Raw genomic sequence first — 15,663 nt, forward strand, 5'->3', positions numbered from 1 at the left:
TTGTCTAAACCTCAAATAAAGTGGGCAGCTAAACTTCTACTATAACAGCAATATCATGACCCTCTCTGAGTTCCTATTATGTTATAATTAGATTTCTGCACTTCCATAAGATACTCTGCCTTTAGCCTTTTGGTTTATCCACTAGTAAATGGAAGTATTGTCAAAGAATGCAGAGGGGCAATGAAAGCAATTAAAATACATCTCTCATTAGGAAAAACCAACAGCATTTGCCATATGAAGTGAAGTGAACTGGATTAAGGATTAGGTTACAGTACAAAACCTCAATAGCAATACATAACCTGGAGATGCCATACAAAAGGAAGGAAAAGAAAGTTATCTTTTTCTGTAACTGGTGTTCTTCGAGATGTGTTGCTTATGTCTATTCCACAATAGGTGTGCATGCTTGCCACATGCACTGGTGTCTGAAGTTTTTCCTCTATACCCGTAGAGGAGCGCCCCTAGTGACCCCTCGAGTGGCACCTCCATGGCATGGTATAAGGGGTGCTGCAAGCTCCACCTCCTCAGTTCCTTCTTGCCAGACAACTCCGACAGAGGGGAAGGAGGGTGAGATGTGGAATAGACATGAGCAACACATCTTGAAGAACACCAGTTACGGAAAGTTAACTGTCTTTTCTTCTTCGAGTGACTGCTCATGTGTATTCCACAATAGGTGATTCCAAGCTGTATCTGTTGGAGGTGGGTAGGAGTTCACAAACTTCCAGGACGGAGTACAGCCCTGCCAAATCCGGTGTCCTCTCTGGTCTGAGAGACGATCACATAATGCTAGGTGAATGTGTGAACCGAAGACCATGTGGCAGCCCTACAAATGTCCTGAATAGGGACATGGGCTAAAAAGGCAGCTGAGGAGGCCTGAACCCTAGTCGAGTGTGCTCTCACAATTGACGGCAGGGGGATTCCGGCCAGGTCATAAAAGATACAGATGCACAGGTGATCCAGTTGGAGAGCTGATGAGTGGAAATCGGCTGACCCCTTATGCGTTTAGCCGAGGCGATGAACAGCTGCGAAGACTTCCTGAACGGCTTAGTCTGCTCCAGGTAAAAGGCAAGAGCTTGTCTCACATCCAGCATGTGGAGGCAGCGCTCCTCGCTGGATGCATGAGGCTTGGGACAGAGCACTGGCAGGAAAATGTCCTGACCCATGTGGCAGGCAGAGGCCACCTTCAGGAAGAACGAAGGATGTGGGCGGAGCTGGACCTTATCCTTATGGAACACCGTGTACAGGGGGTCGGAGGTCAGGGCCCTGAGTTCCAAGACCCGCATAGCTGATGTGATTGCCACGAGAGGTGCAACCAGGAGCACGTAGCTAGTGGCTCCAGTGGGGGGCCCGTCAGGCGGGCCAGCACCAAGTTCAGGTTCCACTGCAGGACTGGGTGCCTAACATATAGGAAGAGACGATCCAATCTCTTAAGTAATCGACCAGTCATAGCATGGGAGAATACTGTGCGCCCCTGCACCAGCAGGTGGAAAGCCTGTAGGCAAATGTCGTGGGTTATACAGAAGTCCCACAGCTTGAAGGCTTCCAGGCAGAAGATCGGGCCCCACCTTGCCTGTTATAAAACATCAAGGCCGTGTTGTCCGTGAGAACCCTGATCACCTGGCCCTCCAAGTGCGAGCGGAAGGCCATGCACCCCAGCTATACTGCCCTGAGCCCCTTGATGTTTAGGTGGAGAGCCAGATCCTGTGCAGACCATGGACCTTGGGTCTGAAGGGCTCCCACATGGGCTCACCACTCCAGATTCAAGGCATTGGACACCAGTTCCATCACCAGGGGCCTGCCTCTGAACGGGACCCCACAGCACACGTTCTCCAGGGAGGACCGCCATTGTAGGGAGGCAATCACTGATTCGGGCACAGTGAGGACTTTGTCCATCCTGTCTCTGGCCTGGGAGAATGCTGAAGCCAACCAGAGCTGGAAGGGCCTCGTCTCGAGTCTGGCATGATCGACCACGTATGTGCATGCTGACATGTGACCCAAGAGCTGGAGACATGCTCTGACTAGTGTCACTGGAAACCTTGTGACTGTGTTGATGTGCCCTTTCAGGGTCTCAAACCTGTCCGGTGGGAGAGAGGCTCTGGCTGACGTGGTGTCCAGGACTGCCTCAATAAACTCTATGCATTGTACCAGGGCTAACATGGACTTGGTGTCATTTACCAACAGGCCCAAACTATTCCACGTGGACAGGAGCGCCACGTGATCCCACACCTGTGACCAGGAGCTGCCCTTGACCAGCCAGTTGTCCAGAAAGGGTAAGATCTGGACCCCACGGTGCATGAGATAGGCCGCCTCCACCAACACACACTTTGTAAATACCTTGGGGGCAGTGGACAGGCCAAATGGGAGGACTGTAAATTGATAGTGTTCCTGCCCAACTGTGAAACAGAGGAAGAGTCTGTGCCCCTCAAATATATGGACGTGGAAGTATGCATCCTGCAGATCGAGGGTGGCATACCAGTCCCTGGGATCCAGGGAGGGAATGATGGAGGCCAGGGAGACCATGTGGATCTTGAGTTTACCACATACTGGTTCAGACCTCGCAGGTCCAGGATGGGCCTGAGCCCCTCTTTGGTCTTCAGGATAAGGAAATAGCGGTAGTAGTACCCTTGCATTTGAACTCTGCTGGCACCACTTTCAATGCTCCTAGGCCAAGGAGCCGCCCTATCTCCTGATCGAGCAGTGCCTCATGAAAGGAGTCCTCTAGGAGGGACAGGGGCAGAGAGTGGTTGGGCAGAGTGAAGGTAAACTGAAGGGTGTAACACCGGGAGATGGTATTGAGGATCCATCGGTCAGAGGTCAGCTGCGACCACTCTGGGAAAAAAAGCATACAACCGGTTGGAGAAGGGAAGTTTCTGATGAGAACTAGTAGGTTGCCCCCGGTCTTCCTGTCAAAACTGCCCTTTCTTTACCTGTTTGCCCTTGGAGGACCCAAGGCAGTCTGGGGGGCAGACAGACTGCCTCTGCAGGCATTTCTTATAATCCCATTGACTTTTTATAAGGGGGCTCGTATTTGGAGTAGGTGGACTGGGTGGATGCTTGCTGTGGCTTAAACTTAGGTCTAACTGGACCAAGAACATAGAGGCCAAGAGTCTTAAGTGTAGTGTGGGAGTCTTTCAGGCCACGTAGTTTTATAGCCGTCTGTTCCGCCAACAGAGCCTTGCTGTCAAACAGGAGGTACTGCAAGGAGGGCTTCACCTCACTGGTCAACCCAGAGAGCAGGTGCCATGACACCCTTCTCCTGGACACCACAGAGGCCATGGACCATGCATCTGGGTCCGCCCCATCCGCCGCTGCCTGCAGCATTGCCTTGGCAGCCACTGTACCCTCCTCCACCAGCTCTTTGAACTCCTTCCTGTCACGCTCCTGGAGGGAGCCCTCAAACTTGAGTAAAGAGCCCCACATATTGAACTCATACCAGCCCAAGAGAACCTGATCGTTCGTCACCCGTAACTGGAAGCTTGAGGATGAATAATTTTCCTCCCAAATGAATCCAGCCTCCTTGAATCTTTATTTTTCGGAGTTGAGGCTGCTTGTCCCTACTACTCCCTATGGTTAACCAACTTGACGACCAAGGAGTTAGGGGCAGGGTGAGTGTATAGGTATTCATGTCCTTTGGTGGGCACAAAATACTTGCATTCCGCTATTAGAGATGGTGGCCAATAAGGCTGGGGTTTGGCACAGGGCATTTGAAATTTTCGTTACCCCCTTCATGAAGTGGCAAGGCCACCCTGCCCAGTATTGAGGCGGACAGGACGTTAAAAGGGGAGTCTGAGGGCTCCTTCACCTCCTCTGCCTGAAGGCTGAGGTTTGATGCCACCATTTTCAATAGCTCTTGGTGAGCTTTAGAGTCCTCCTGAGGGATGGAGGGAGGAGGGGCCATAATCGCCTCATCAGGGGAGGGCAAGGAGGCAGGTGCAGTACTTTGCGTGTCCACCGGCACCGGAGGATCCACCACCTGGTCACTCTCCGGGCACAGTGCCAAAGATGCACGCCCCACCAACTCCTTCCTTGGAGGCTGGGAGAGGGAGGCCAATAGTCCTTCCGAGGCTCCAGCCACCGAGCGAGCCCCCACCAGGGGCTGCATCTGGGGCCATGATGCCCACTTGTACCATTGTGCCAGCCACGGAGCCCGGTGCCACTGCACCTGCTGTGGCACCAGCAGAGCAGACTGTTCATCCATCGATGGGTCAGGCCAGCCAGGTCGACTACAAAGGGAGGCCGGGCTGACGTATGAGTTGCCGCTGTCCCAGGACCAAGAGGAGAGGCAGTGGTGCCAGGAGCAGTGCCGACCACGGGACCGCGACTCCAACGTGAAGGAACAATTCCACTGGTAGCAGCTGCTCTGTGATCAGCTCTGGCAGGTGGATCCGCAATGGCAAAGCACCAGCGATCAATGCCCAGAGCTGTTGAAATGGTGCTGTGGCGGGGTCCTGGAGCGAGATGAACGGGAACGGCGTTGACGTTCGTGTTGTGACTGGCTACGATAGCCCCTCTGAGACAAGGACCTTCAGCGGCGTCTGCCTTGGTCCCGTCGGTGTCTGCTCCTCAAGGTGGAGTGGTGTCTGGAACCTCTGTCAGATGGAACCCAGCCAGACAACCTGGTGGGGGTTGATGGCTATCTACGTGGACTACGCATGGGACAGTCGCTGAGCAGCGAATGGCATTGGGAACATTCCCTTGACTGAGACCAGTATCGAGTCGGAGGCGACTCCGGAGATCCCAGTGGTGGCTTGCCTCTGGACCGCGCAGCCAACATTGGCAGTGCTCCTGGTACCGGCACGGACATAACGTCGCAGGTTGCTTGCAGGGCCTCTGGTGTGGAGGGGATCCGCACATCCAGGGAAGCCTTCTCCGAATAAGGAATGGGCCGGGCTATTCTGCTTGACTTGAGTCGGAGGCCTGGAGGTCGATGGGGACCGAGGACTGCCCAACATGGGTGTAGCCTCTCCGCCCGTTTTATTCCCATGCCGTGGCAGACATGGCCTCTTCTTAGCCTTCCTGGCATGCCCTATGGACGGGGAGCTGTGCCAACTGGCAGATGGTGCCGGGGGGGGGGAGGAGAAAAAGGTTGCCACGCACCAACACCGTGGTCCCCGGTGCCAACTTGGAGCGGCGCACCAGAGTTGGGGTCGACATCAACTCCATTAGGATGGTCCAGAGTCTAATGTTTCTCTCTCTCGGTCCGAGGCTTAAACAACTTGCAACTCTTGCAACAATCACTGAGATGGATTTCATCCAAACAGCATAAACAGTCCACATGCGGATCACTCACTGGCACTGGTCGCCTACAAGTGTCGCACGCCTTAAAACCCAGGGCGCGGTGCATGCCCGGGCGCACTAGCTAAACTAAACTAAAACTAATCAAACTACTAACTACAGGTACCATACACTGAATGAACAAGAGTTCTGGGGACGAGCTACAATAAAGCTGAGGCAGAGCAGTTCCAAAGCACCTTCACAAGAAGGAACTGAGGGTCGGGGGGGGGGGGGGGAGCATGCAGCGCCCCTTATACCGCACAATGGAGGCACCACTCCAGGGGTTGCTAGGGGAAAAACTTCCAACATCAGTGCACGTGGCAAGCATGCACACCTATTGTGGAATACACATGATCAATCACTTGAAGAACTCCTGCTCAAATGAACCACCTTGTTTATGGATATGTGCATTCCCTCAGCACAAGAAACAGACCCAACTGTCCTGTCATTTAAGAACATTTGAGATATAGCTATAACCACCTACTCACATGGGGAAGTATATTGGAATCAAGCTTCTAATATAAAGTTTTGTTGCTATATGAACATAAAGAACATAAGAATATCCCTACTGGGTCAGAAAAAGATCCATCTAGCCCAGAATCCTATCTTCCGACAGTGGCCAGTGCCAGCTGCCCCCGAGGAAACGAACAGAACAGATAATCAAGTGGTCCATCCCCTGTCGCTCATTCCGAGCTTCTGGCAAACAGAGGCTAGGGACACCATTCCTGCCCATCCTGGTTAATAGCCACTGATGAACTTATCCTCCATGAATTTATCCAGTTCTTTTTTGAACCCTGTTATGGTCTTGGCCTTCACGACATCCTCTGGCAAGGAGTTCCACACATTGACTGTGCATTGTGTGGAGAAATACTTCTCTCTTTGTTTTAAATCTGCTGCCTATTAATTTCATTTTGTGACCCTTAGTTCTTGTGTTATGAGAAGGAGTAAACAACACTTCCTTATTTACTTTCTCCACACCAGTCATAATTTTATAGACTTCAATCATATCTCCCCTTAGCAGTCTCTTTTCCAAACTGAGAAGTCCCAGTCTTATTAATCTCTCCTCATACAGAAGTCATTCCATACTCCTAATAATTTTTGTTGCCCTTTTCTGAACCTTTTCCAATTCCAATACATCTTTTTTGAGATGGGGTGACCACCTCTGCACACAGTATTCAAGATGTGGGCATGCCATGGATTTATATAGAGGCAACACGATATTTATTCCACAAATGTGCTGTTTTCTTATCTAGACAACATTGTGATTTTAGCTCACAAGGACCTTTCATATGTATTATGGATAGAAATTTAAATTTTTTTTAATTAAAAAAAAACAAAACAAAAAAACCCCCAAAACCTTATGTTTACACTACCTTGGTTTCTCATTGGATTTGTCAGCATGGCAAGAAAAGGCAACAACTGGGTTTGAAGGCATAAAGGTGGTAAACAGAAACTTGAAAACAGAGATTTTGCAGCGAGACAGTTTTCTTGATACTATGGGGGGGGGGGGGGGGGAGGGAACAAAAAACAAAATACCGCAAGTGAAAAAACATAGTACCTGAAAGCTTAATTAAGCTCCAAAGAAACCAAAAAATCCATTTTTTGGCTCTGTTATTTTGTCAGTATAATTATGTAAGTTACTATGATATGTTAAAAGCTGTAATGAATGTTCACCCAAACATTCCACATCATACAAAACAGCATAATAAGCCTTGCCCTTGCCTAGTGGATTGTTCTTCAAACAGCCATTAAGGGGTGAGGATTCAGACAAAAGATAAGCAACCAGGTTTAATTAAAAGACAAAACCAAAAAACTTCAACATTAAATTTATTTCCTTCCAATTTGTCTTGTGTTTCTCTTGCAATTTTCCTGAGGATTCTTATAATTGAATTATAGGATGCTTCAGTCAGGCTTTCCACACAGAATAAGGCACCTTTTAAATGAAGTACAATTTCTTTCCAAGAGCTTTGTAATCTTATAGTTGAGCTGTTGATCACAAACACATAAGGCAAGGCAATAGTAAGGGAATCAATAATTGTCCACCTTACAAATCAGACTAAGATGATTTAAGGGGCATGAGTTTGATTTCATTTACAACACACTTCATTATATTTTTTTCACTAATTTTGTACTGTATTAACTAGAATTTCAAGGATCTCAGAAATCCTGTAGTACAATCTCTTAATTTTGGGTGTAAAATAGTCTGTTTTCTGGGACCCCTAGTTATTTTCTAATTAGTAGAAAATAAGTTTAAGTCTATATCTGAAAACTGATTTAAAAAAAAAAAAAAAGGTGTTTAATATATTGTTTCTAACATGAATAGTCCCGGAAACAACACTATAAACCATAGCAGTTAAATTTCCAAATTTAAACAAAAGTACCTTAAATGTGAAGTATTTACCTTTTTACTGATTAGGAACCACTGGGGTTTATGAAAAGGCCGAAAACCCATTCCTCCTTGGCAATGGGCAAAGGCTCTAGCGGTATTTGAATGTATCACACCTCTTGTGGCCACAGATGCACTGTATTCCCTGAGTGTTAGGCGTGACTAAAACAAAACATGACATTATGCAAATTGTGAATTTTTGCAGAGTCAGTGTGTAAGTTTATAAAGGTGAGCAAATATTGCTGTAAATGTGCAGCTACTCATCCATGTTTGGAACACTCGTTAAAGGATAAAAGCATTAACTGGCTTAGTTATTTCATGTAAAAGGCATATTCTCTGAACCAAATTTTTAATATGTATTCACCATAACCCGAAAAGGACAGCACTTCTGGCAAGTATTTTGTACACACTATTGTATGTTGTGGGAAATATTAATACAAAGCATACAAAAATGTGTACAGTTCGTTAAAATGTACACATAGTTTAGGATGCAGTAACAATTATGCCTACACTTTCAGGAGAGTTAGACTTGCATAGCTGTAGATAAACTAAAATGTTTATAAATGGTAAAAACCTACATTGTTTTCTTTTACTATAAATCAGTAAGAATGCATAGATATGTGGCTGCAGGATATGAAAATTAAGAGCGAAAATGTATCAAACTTACATTCCAGTTACTACAGAGGAAGTCAGCAGTACTCAAGTATTCACTGGCTCTCACAACATCATCTATATCCGTGAAAAAATCTACATAGTTTTGGTGAAGATATAAATTAAAGAGGTCCCCAGGCATGTGTGACTTTTCTACAATATCCTAGTTAATTAAAAAAAACAAAAAACAACAACCACAAATTAGTCTATGTTCTGCACAAAAAGAAGTGTTATGTAATGTTAATACATCTATTTTATTTATAATTATTCACACAGTAAATGACAAAACTGCTGTGTCCATCAAATTGCATAAATACCTGTAAGTCTTATTAACGGGTATCAAATGATTAATAAAGGCATTTACCTCAGGGTGGACAAGTAAGATGTCTCTTTCATATTCAGATAGATGAGACGGTAGCCGAGGAAATTCTGAATCAGATAGTGGTTCTCCTATAAGCAATTTAAATATGCCACAGTCTTTAATATTAAACATAGCATTATTTTTATGTTTGTACTGAACATTAACAAAAAATCAGGAATAAAAAATCAAGCCTCATCTTCATATTTAAGCTTACGGTGGGAAAGAAGGGGTGGGGGTAATGCTAGCTATGTATAATGATAATAAGATGCAATTATCAGTTTATTAGAACACTGAGAATGAAGTCTTATTTTCCCATTGGTTACTGTGTTGATTCTTAAATTGCTAGGAAAAGTCTAGAGCCAAAGTCACTGCTGACAAAAGCAGAGCTGCATCACCTTACGTTTTTAGTGAATTAGGCCATAGTTCTGTAAATGTAATGTATCCATGGTAACAGGCAGTACAACTGTTAGCTTTAGCATCTAAACAAGATTATATTTGCTTCACACTTTCATGATTTATAGTAACAATGGCCTCTTCTTCATCAGGTATTTCCTGGAACTAATCACCAAGAATCATTGGCTTTAATTGCCAGGAAATGCTTGATCTATTATTGCTTAGATCCATATTGCTGACTGTGTAGTATAGGTTAATTAGTTATATTATGGGTAAGGCTGTTGATTAATCAGTTAACTCACATGATTAACTCAAAATATTAATCACGATTAATCACAATTTTAATCACACTGTTAAACAATAGAATACCAGTTGAAATTTATTAGAATATTTATGCATTTTTTCTACATTTTCAACTATATTGATTTAAATTACAAGACAGAATATAAAGTGTACAGTGCTCACTTTATATTTATGATTAGAAATATTTGCACTGTAAAAATGATATAGTATTTTTCAATTCACGTTGCACAAGTACTGTAGTGCAATCTATTGTGAAAGTGCAATTTATAAATGTTCAATCAGTTGCTCAGACAAGAAGTAGGACTGAGTAGACTTGTAGGCTCTAAAGTTTGACACTGTTTTATTTTTGAGTGCAGTTTTTTTTGTACATAATTCTACATTTGTAAATTCAACTTTAATGATAAAGAGAAAGAGATTGTACTACAGGACTTGTATTAAGTGAATTTAAATACACCACTTGTTTTTACAGTCCAAATATTTTTAATAAAAATAAACAAAGTGAGCACTGTACAGTTTGTACTCTGTGTTGTAACTGAAATCAATATATGTAGAAAACTGCAATTTATTTAAATATTTGTGGATTTCTATTAACAGCACGATTAATCATGCATTTTATTTATTTTTTTTTTTATCGCTTGACAGCCCTCATTATGGGTTAATTATGATGTCATCAACCACTTGTAGAAAGTATTTTCTTTCCTCTCATCATTTTCTCATAATCCCTTTGGACAGGGACTTGGTTTTCTATGTCTGTACAGCACCTAGCAGAACTGGGCTCTGACCAATTAGATCTCTAGGAGGTACCCAGTATAAAAGTGTTAAATAAACAACTAAATTATAGATTTTTAAAAATGGTATGTCAAACCAATCTGCCATGTCAGTAGACAAACTACTCCAACAGATGAGCAAGAGGCAAAGCTGCTCCCATGAAGGTTAAAGAGGAGCCACCATAAGAGTAAAGGAAAGCTACTCCAACAGCAGGGAACTGTAGTGGTTAGCAAAAAAGCGAAGACCAGTGAGTGTTTAAGTGCAGAGATTGAAAAGAAAGTAAGTTTGAGTGAGATTGCACGTATAGAAAGCAAAAGCCTCAATAGTAGTAAGGCAGAAAAAGTAACGAGGGAAAAGGGTAACAGCCCAGAGAAGTAGCAGCAAACTTAATCCTTAAAATGGGAAGGGAAAGGTAGCAGGCAAGAGCCAAGGGGAAGAGAGGTGGGAAGGGAAAGGTAGCAGCAATAGTATAAGTGTCAGGGAAATAACAGTGGATTGAAGGTACTAGGATCCTTCGGTAGGAGTAGGGAAATTGAGGCAGCATTAAGAGGACATGGAGACACTACAAGGAGCACACCTCCACATCTTATATCACATGAAAAAGTAGTTTTCAACCTGAGCAGGACCCGGAATTTACCAATTTACATTGCCAAAGAGCCACAGTAATACATCAGCTCCACCGCCCTCCTGCTCCCAGTGCCTCCTGATCAGCTGTTTTGTGGCATGCAAGAGGTGGGGGAGGGAGGGGAAGGAGGAGGAGCGAGGGCATGGCAGGTTCAGGGGAGAGGGTGGGAAGGGGTGGAGTGTGGGCACGGCCAGGGGTTGAGCAGCGAGCACCCCCCTATCCCCCCGGCACGTTGGAAAGTTGGCATCTGTAGCTCTAGCTCTGGAGTCAGTGCCTATACAAGGAGCCTCATATTTAACTTCAGAAGAGCCGCATGTGGCTCCGGAACCACAGGTTGGCCACTCCTGTTATATTACAAGGCAACTATCTCATCACAGAGTTCTGAAGGCTACACATCCCAATTATCCCTCATGGCTTATGATGACATCTGAATCACTGGATGGAATTATAACCATGTAATTTTAGTATATTCACACAGAAAAGCTTTTCTGAAGTGTGCATAATTTACACATTGGATGTGTATAGCCAATGACAGTCCAAGCTATGAGAAGCAAATTGCTGTTGGCAACGGCTAACCTCTTTACACGATCACTAATGATTAAACCAACAGAAGAGTTTCAGATAATTCTAAGAAATAGTTTCGCAAATCCAGTGACCATCTACAGATCATTAATTGTTTCTCATTTAGACAATGAATAATGGGTAAATAAAGTCCTCTTACTTTTGCAGTAAAGTATTTTCCCCAAAGCATGGAAAAGAAAGATGGAGGCATCTTTGCCACCAATAGCTTGTATCTCCTGGTTTTCTAAGGTCTTATCAGCTCTCTTTTTCTTCTTGGTTCTGGATGCTTCTGTATTACTTTTTAACGTAGAATTCCCTTTTTTCCTTGACCACAAGTTGTTCTCTGATGAGTACTCTAACAATCAAAGCAACAAAACAACTAGAATAAAGCAGGTACTAACATTAGTGAAAAAAAGGGAGAGCTCCTGAAGAGTCACTTTTTAGAACTATATTAACCCTCTTATTTATTGAGTGATGGATTTTCATCTATTTCACAGATTTTAATGTGTTTTCTATTTATTAATAAGTAATGGACACAAGTACCAAGTTCATTTACTCTGATGGATATATGCACTTAAGTTAGTGTCCTGTTCCATATTTATACTTTAAGCTAATACTGAAGTGACAAAAGGCTTGTTTCAGTGTCAAGATGGATGCCCCCTCAAAAACTAAACACTCAAACTTACTAAAGTTTTGAAAAATGTGCCCAAGTCACCTAGCTTGCTTTTTTGGTAATTATTTTACTAGAACCTTTCACATATATGAACAAGCACAAAATCCCTTCCAGACACACTATTTGACATTATCTTCTTGTTAACATGTCACAGGAATCATATTTGCAATGGGTCGGTCACATTCTGTTCAGTTATCAATGTATCATACATATGAAGCTTCTGTGTAATATCCGAGTCCAACTGGGAGGAGGAGGGGGAAAGGAAAACAGAGACAGAGATTGACTCTTTGAATGACTCCGTCGTTTCGGTGCATCTTCCAACAGTCTACTGCTTCTGCAGTGACCTGAACCATTTAAAAAACAAAAAACAAAACAAAAGAAACTCTTTATTCCAGGGCTAGCCAACCTGAGAAGGAGCCAGAATTTACCAATGTACATTGCCAAAGAGCCACAGTAATGTCAGCGGCCCTCCACCAGCTCCACCTCACTGCTCCACTGCTCCCAGCGCCTCCTGGTTAGCTGTTTTGTGGTGTTCAGGAGGCTCGGGGGCAGGGGAGAGAAGCGAGGGCATGACAGGCTCAGGGAAGCGGGCAGAAAGGGGTGGAGTGGGGGCAGGGCCTATGGCAGAGACAGGGGTTGAGCAGTGAGCACCCCCCACATATTGAAAAGTTGTCACCTGTAGCTCCAGCCCCAGAATCGGTGCCTATACAAGGAGCTGCATATTAACTTCTGAGGAACTGCATGCGACTATGGAGCCACAGGGTGGCCACCCCTGCCTTATTCAAATTCCCTAATACTGAAGAGTTGCATAGATGATTCAGTTTGGTGGCAGGTGAACATTCTGTATCCAAACAATAAAGGAGAGCCAGATTTATATTTATTTATCTGCTGTCTCTTGTCTATTTTTTTCCAGGTGTACCAATATCTCCATTACTATTACTTAAACTGTATTATTCCAAATATGGGTATGATATGTTTTCTGCTACAATAATTTGTTACAGAATTCTGGATGCCATGAAGAGTCTAATGTGGAGCTGTAGTTCCTGTAAAGTTACTGAAGGGCTGTTATCTGTTCAATCTAATTTTAAGCCAGTATACCTGAATGGTTGAAAAATTCCCACTAAATACAAACAATTGCTCTTCTCTTCATATTCTCTACAACAGGGATTAATGAAACTATATAATCACTAGTCTGGGATACCTTTGATAAAGGACTCAAGTACTTTTCTTGTACTGAACAACAAACAGAAGTTGTCATTCCTTGTGCCAGATTTTCTGCCATTTGTCCAAAGTTCTCTTTGTAACCCTCTCTCGTTTTTTCATAAAAGTATATTTGTAGACAGAGTCCATTGCATTTGAAGTTTTATATACATACACATTAGCTTGTAATTTTAAGATTCAAATAACCTGCAGTACATATTTCAGCACCAACTCTTGCAGTCTATTAGTGAATCCCAGAACTTAAGTGACATTTTTCTGGTACTCTCCAAATACTTAGCACCACCCACTTACTGGTACATTACTAATCTCAGACTGTTAGCTGGTAAAAATAAGGATAACTTTACACTGAAAAATTACTTTCCCGCCTTCCTTATATTCAGTGGAGTTTTTTTCCTGTAAAAATGTATACACTTTATACAAACCACTAGAAACGGACACAAACTGAATATATTAGAGGCAAAACCATTAACTCTTAATATGAAAATCAATATCATCCAGAAGGGGAAATAGGATATTTAAACTCTTGAGTTATCAATCTAGAAACAAAATTACAAAATCAAATGTTTAAGATATTATGCAAATCCTTCTGAAAGTAAAATTAACAAAAACAAATTAATGTGCACTAAACCCTGAACTATCACATTTCTTTTGTTTGTTATGGGAGGGAATTTCTAAAGCATTCAACATTGGCCTCCAACGCAGAGAGCTTTTGAAAAATCGCAACTTGTGGCATTTGCTGTAGCTCTGACTGCCCCATCACTGTCACTGAACACACATAAAGCGACATGCATTTTAAATTTGAGATGGTAGGAAATAATCGAACAGACTGTGACAACTCTGTTACTCCAAAGACAAAGTGGCTGAGATATCTTTCATTGGACCAAGTTCTGTTGGTGTGAGACACAAGCTTTCAAGCTCACACAGGTATCTTCTTCAAGTTTGGCCTATCATTATGTTTATTCTATTCAGATAAACCACCTCTTGACTACCAAGCCAGCACCTATATTTTTAATTTGAAGGATTATGTATTCACCATCTATTGATTTAAAGTGAACCACAACTCCTAAATTTTCACTTTTACAATGCCCAGGTCATATTTTGCATGTGTGTGAGAGATCTTCAAAAATTCTAATCAGTTTCAGAGTTTCCACTGAGATTTGGAAATATATATTTGGATCTCCTTTAAGTACAAATTTTCATTTTACATGAAGTGTGCAGCAGAAAGTAGTACATTACTTCCTGGAAGTTCTCTCCTTTAAGTAAATGGCATATTTAAAATAAAACTTGGCAATCCTTAGCTTAAGTCAGGTCTAGTATTGCCCTCCCTCAGCTAGCAAAAGACTGGACATTGAAGGATTATTTGATCACCCTCTGAGTGGGGAGCAGCTAAGGTGGCCAACTTTCTAATGTGTGAAAACCACACACTGAGCGTTGGAACGTCTCTGAACCCTGCTCTGCCTCTTTTGTTGAGGCCATGCCCCCTGCTCCGCCTCTTTCCTTTGAAGTCCTGCCTACTCCTCCTCTTTCCCCCCTCATCACTCTCTCCATCTCCCTCTCCTGGCCAGTTGAGCAGGGCTGTTGGGATACAGGAGTGAGTGAGAACTGCGCTCTGGGCATGGGAAAACATCTGTTTCCAGATTAAGTAGTGTGTCATGAAAGCTCTGCTTGGTAAAATCATAAACAAAAGGAAAGCACATCAAGAGTCAGATAGAAGAGCATAATAATTTAAAAATCTTAACCCCCACCTTCTCTCCTCCAAAGCTATGTATTAACTCTAAATCTAGTTGGCTAATATTAAGAAAAGTTCTTGCTCTTATGCTAATATTAAGGTAAGGCATCTAAGACACTCAATCACAGTATTAAAATAATTCCTCCCTCCTATCCCTGCTGGCTATGTGCATCTGGAGAGGGTTTTCTGCAAGGTTGGCATAATTGGGTTTAAAAAAAAGAAGTCTCTGCCACAGAATTGATGAGAAAGTTCTATATATTTACCTTTCAAAGATGAAAACTGAAGACTGTTTATTGCACTTCTAATATCACCTGAACAGCCTTTACAAATCAACTCTAAAGAGGTTTTATCTGGGACAGCAAATTTTTCTCCATTCTAAAAAATAAAGCAAAAATAATTGCAATATCTGAAGTAAAAACAACTTTCAAATTTTTAATGCACACCCAAGGCCTACTATTACTGCCAGTGTGGAGTCCATCTACAATATCACCATCGTGAAAATAATTGGCTTCATATGCTTTAGCAGGTGCTTTTTGTAGCATACAGAAGAATTTTCAAAAGTCATCTCAGCAATTAGATCAGACTCTTCTCTTTGAATCCAAAGTCACTACTTCTGGCAAACAAGCCACTTTCAAAAGTTTGATCCCTGGATTACAACAACACAGGGATGAAACCACAACATGATCAAAAACTAATACTCTAGCTTTAACAGCTTGAAATG

General features: G+C 43.1%; 1 protein-coding gene across 8 annotated transcripts in view; it reads right to left on the reverse strand.

Moving 5' to 3' along the window:
* Positions 1-15,663, reverse strand: part of RAD17 (RAD17 checkpoint clamp loader component) — a 31,102-nt gene that overhangs the window by 4,997 nt on the left and 10,442 nt on the right. For 6 of the 8 annotated variants that reach the window (XM_050946118.1, XM_050946121.1, XM_050946120.1 and 3 more), the window contains 6 exons: positions 15,206-15,317; positions 11,480-11,674; positions 8,673-8,758; positions 8,325-8,471; positions 7,673-7,819; positions 6,645-6,765 (listed from right to left, as the gene is read on the reverse strand). In XM_050946118.1, the coding sequence (XP_050802075.1) occupies positions 6,645-6,765; positions 7,673-7,819; positions 8,325-8,471; positions 8,673-8,758; positions 11,480-11,674; positions 15,206-15,317 (808 nt within the window). Of the gene's footprint in view, positions 1-6,644; positions 6,766-7,033; positions 7,258-7,672; positions 7,820-8,324; positions 8,472-8,672; positions 8,759-11,479; positions 11,675-15,205; positions 15,318-15,663 lie in introns of those variants that run through there. The other 2 variants (XM_050946124.1, XM_050946122.1) reach the window with 2 other exon arrangements.

Source organism: Gopherus flavomarginatus, chromosome 3 (genome assembly GCF_025201925.1).
Source record: "Gopherus flavomarginatus isolate rGopFla2 chromosome 3, rGopFla2.mat.asm, whole genome shotgun sequence".
Lineage (NCBI taxonomy): Eukaryota > Metazoa > Chordata > Testudines > Testudinidae > Gopherus > Gopherus flavomarginatus.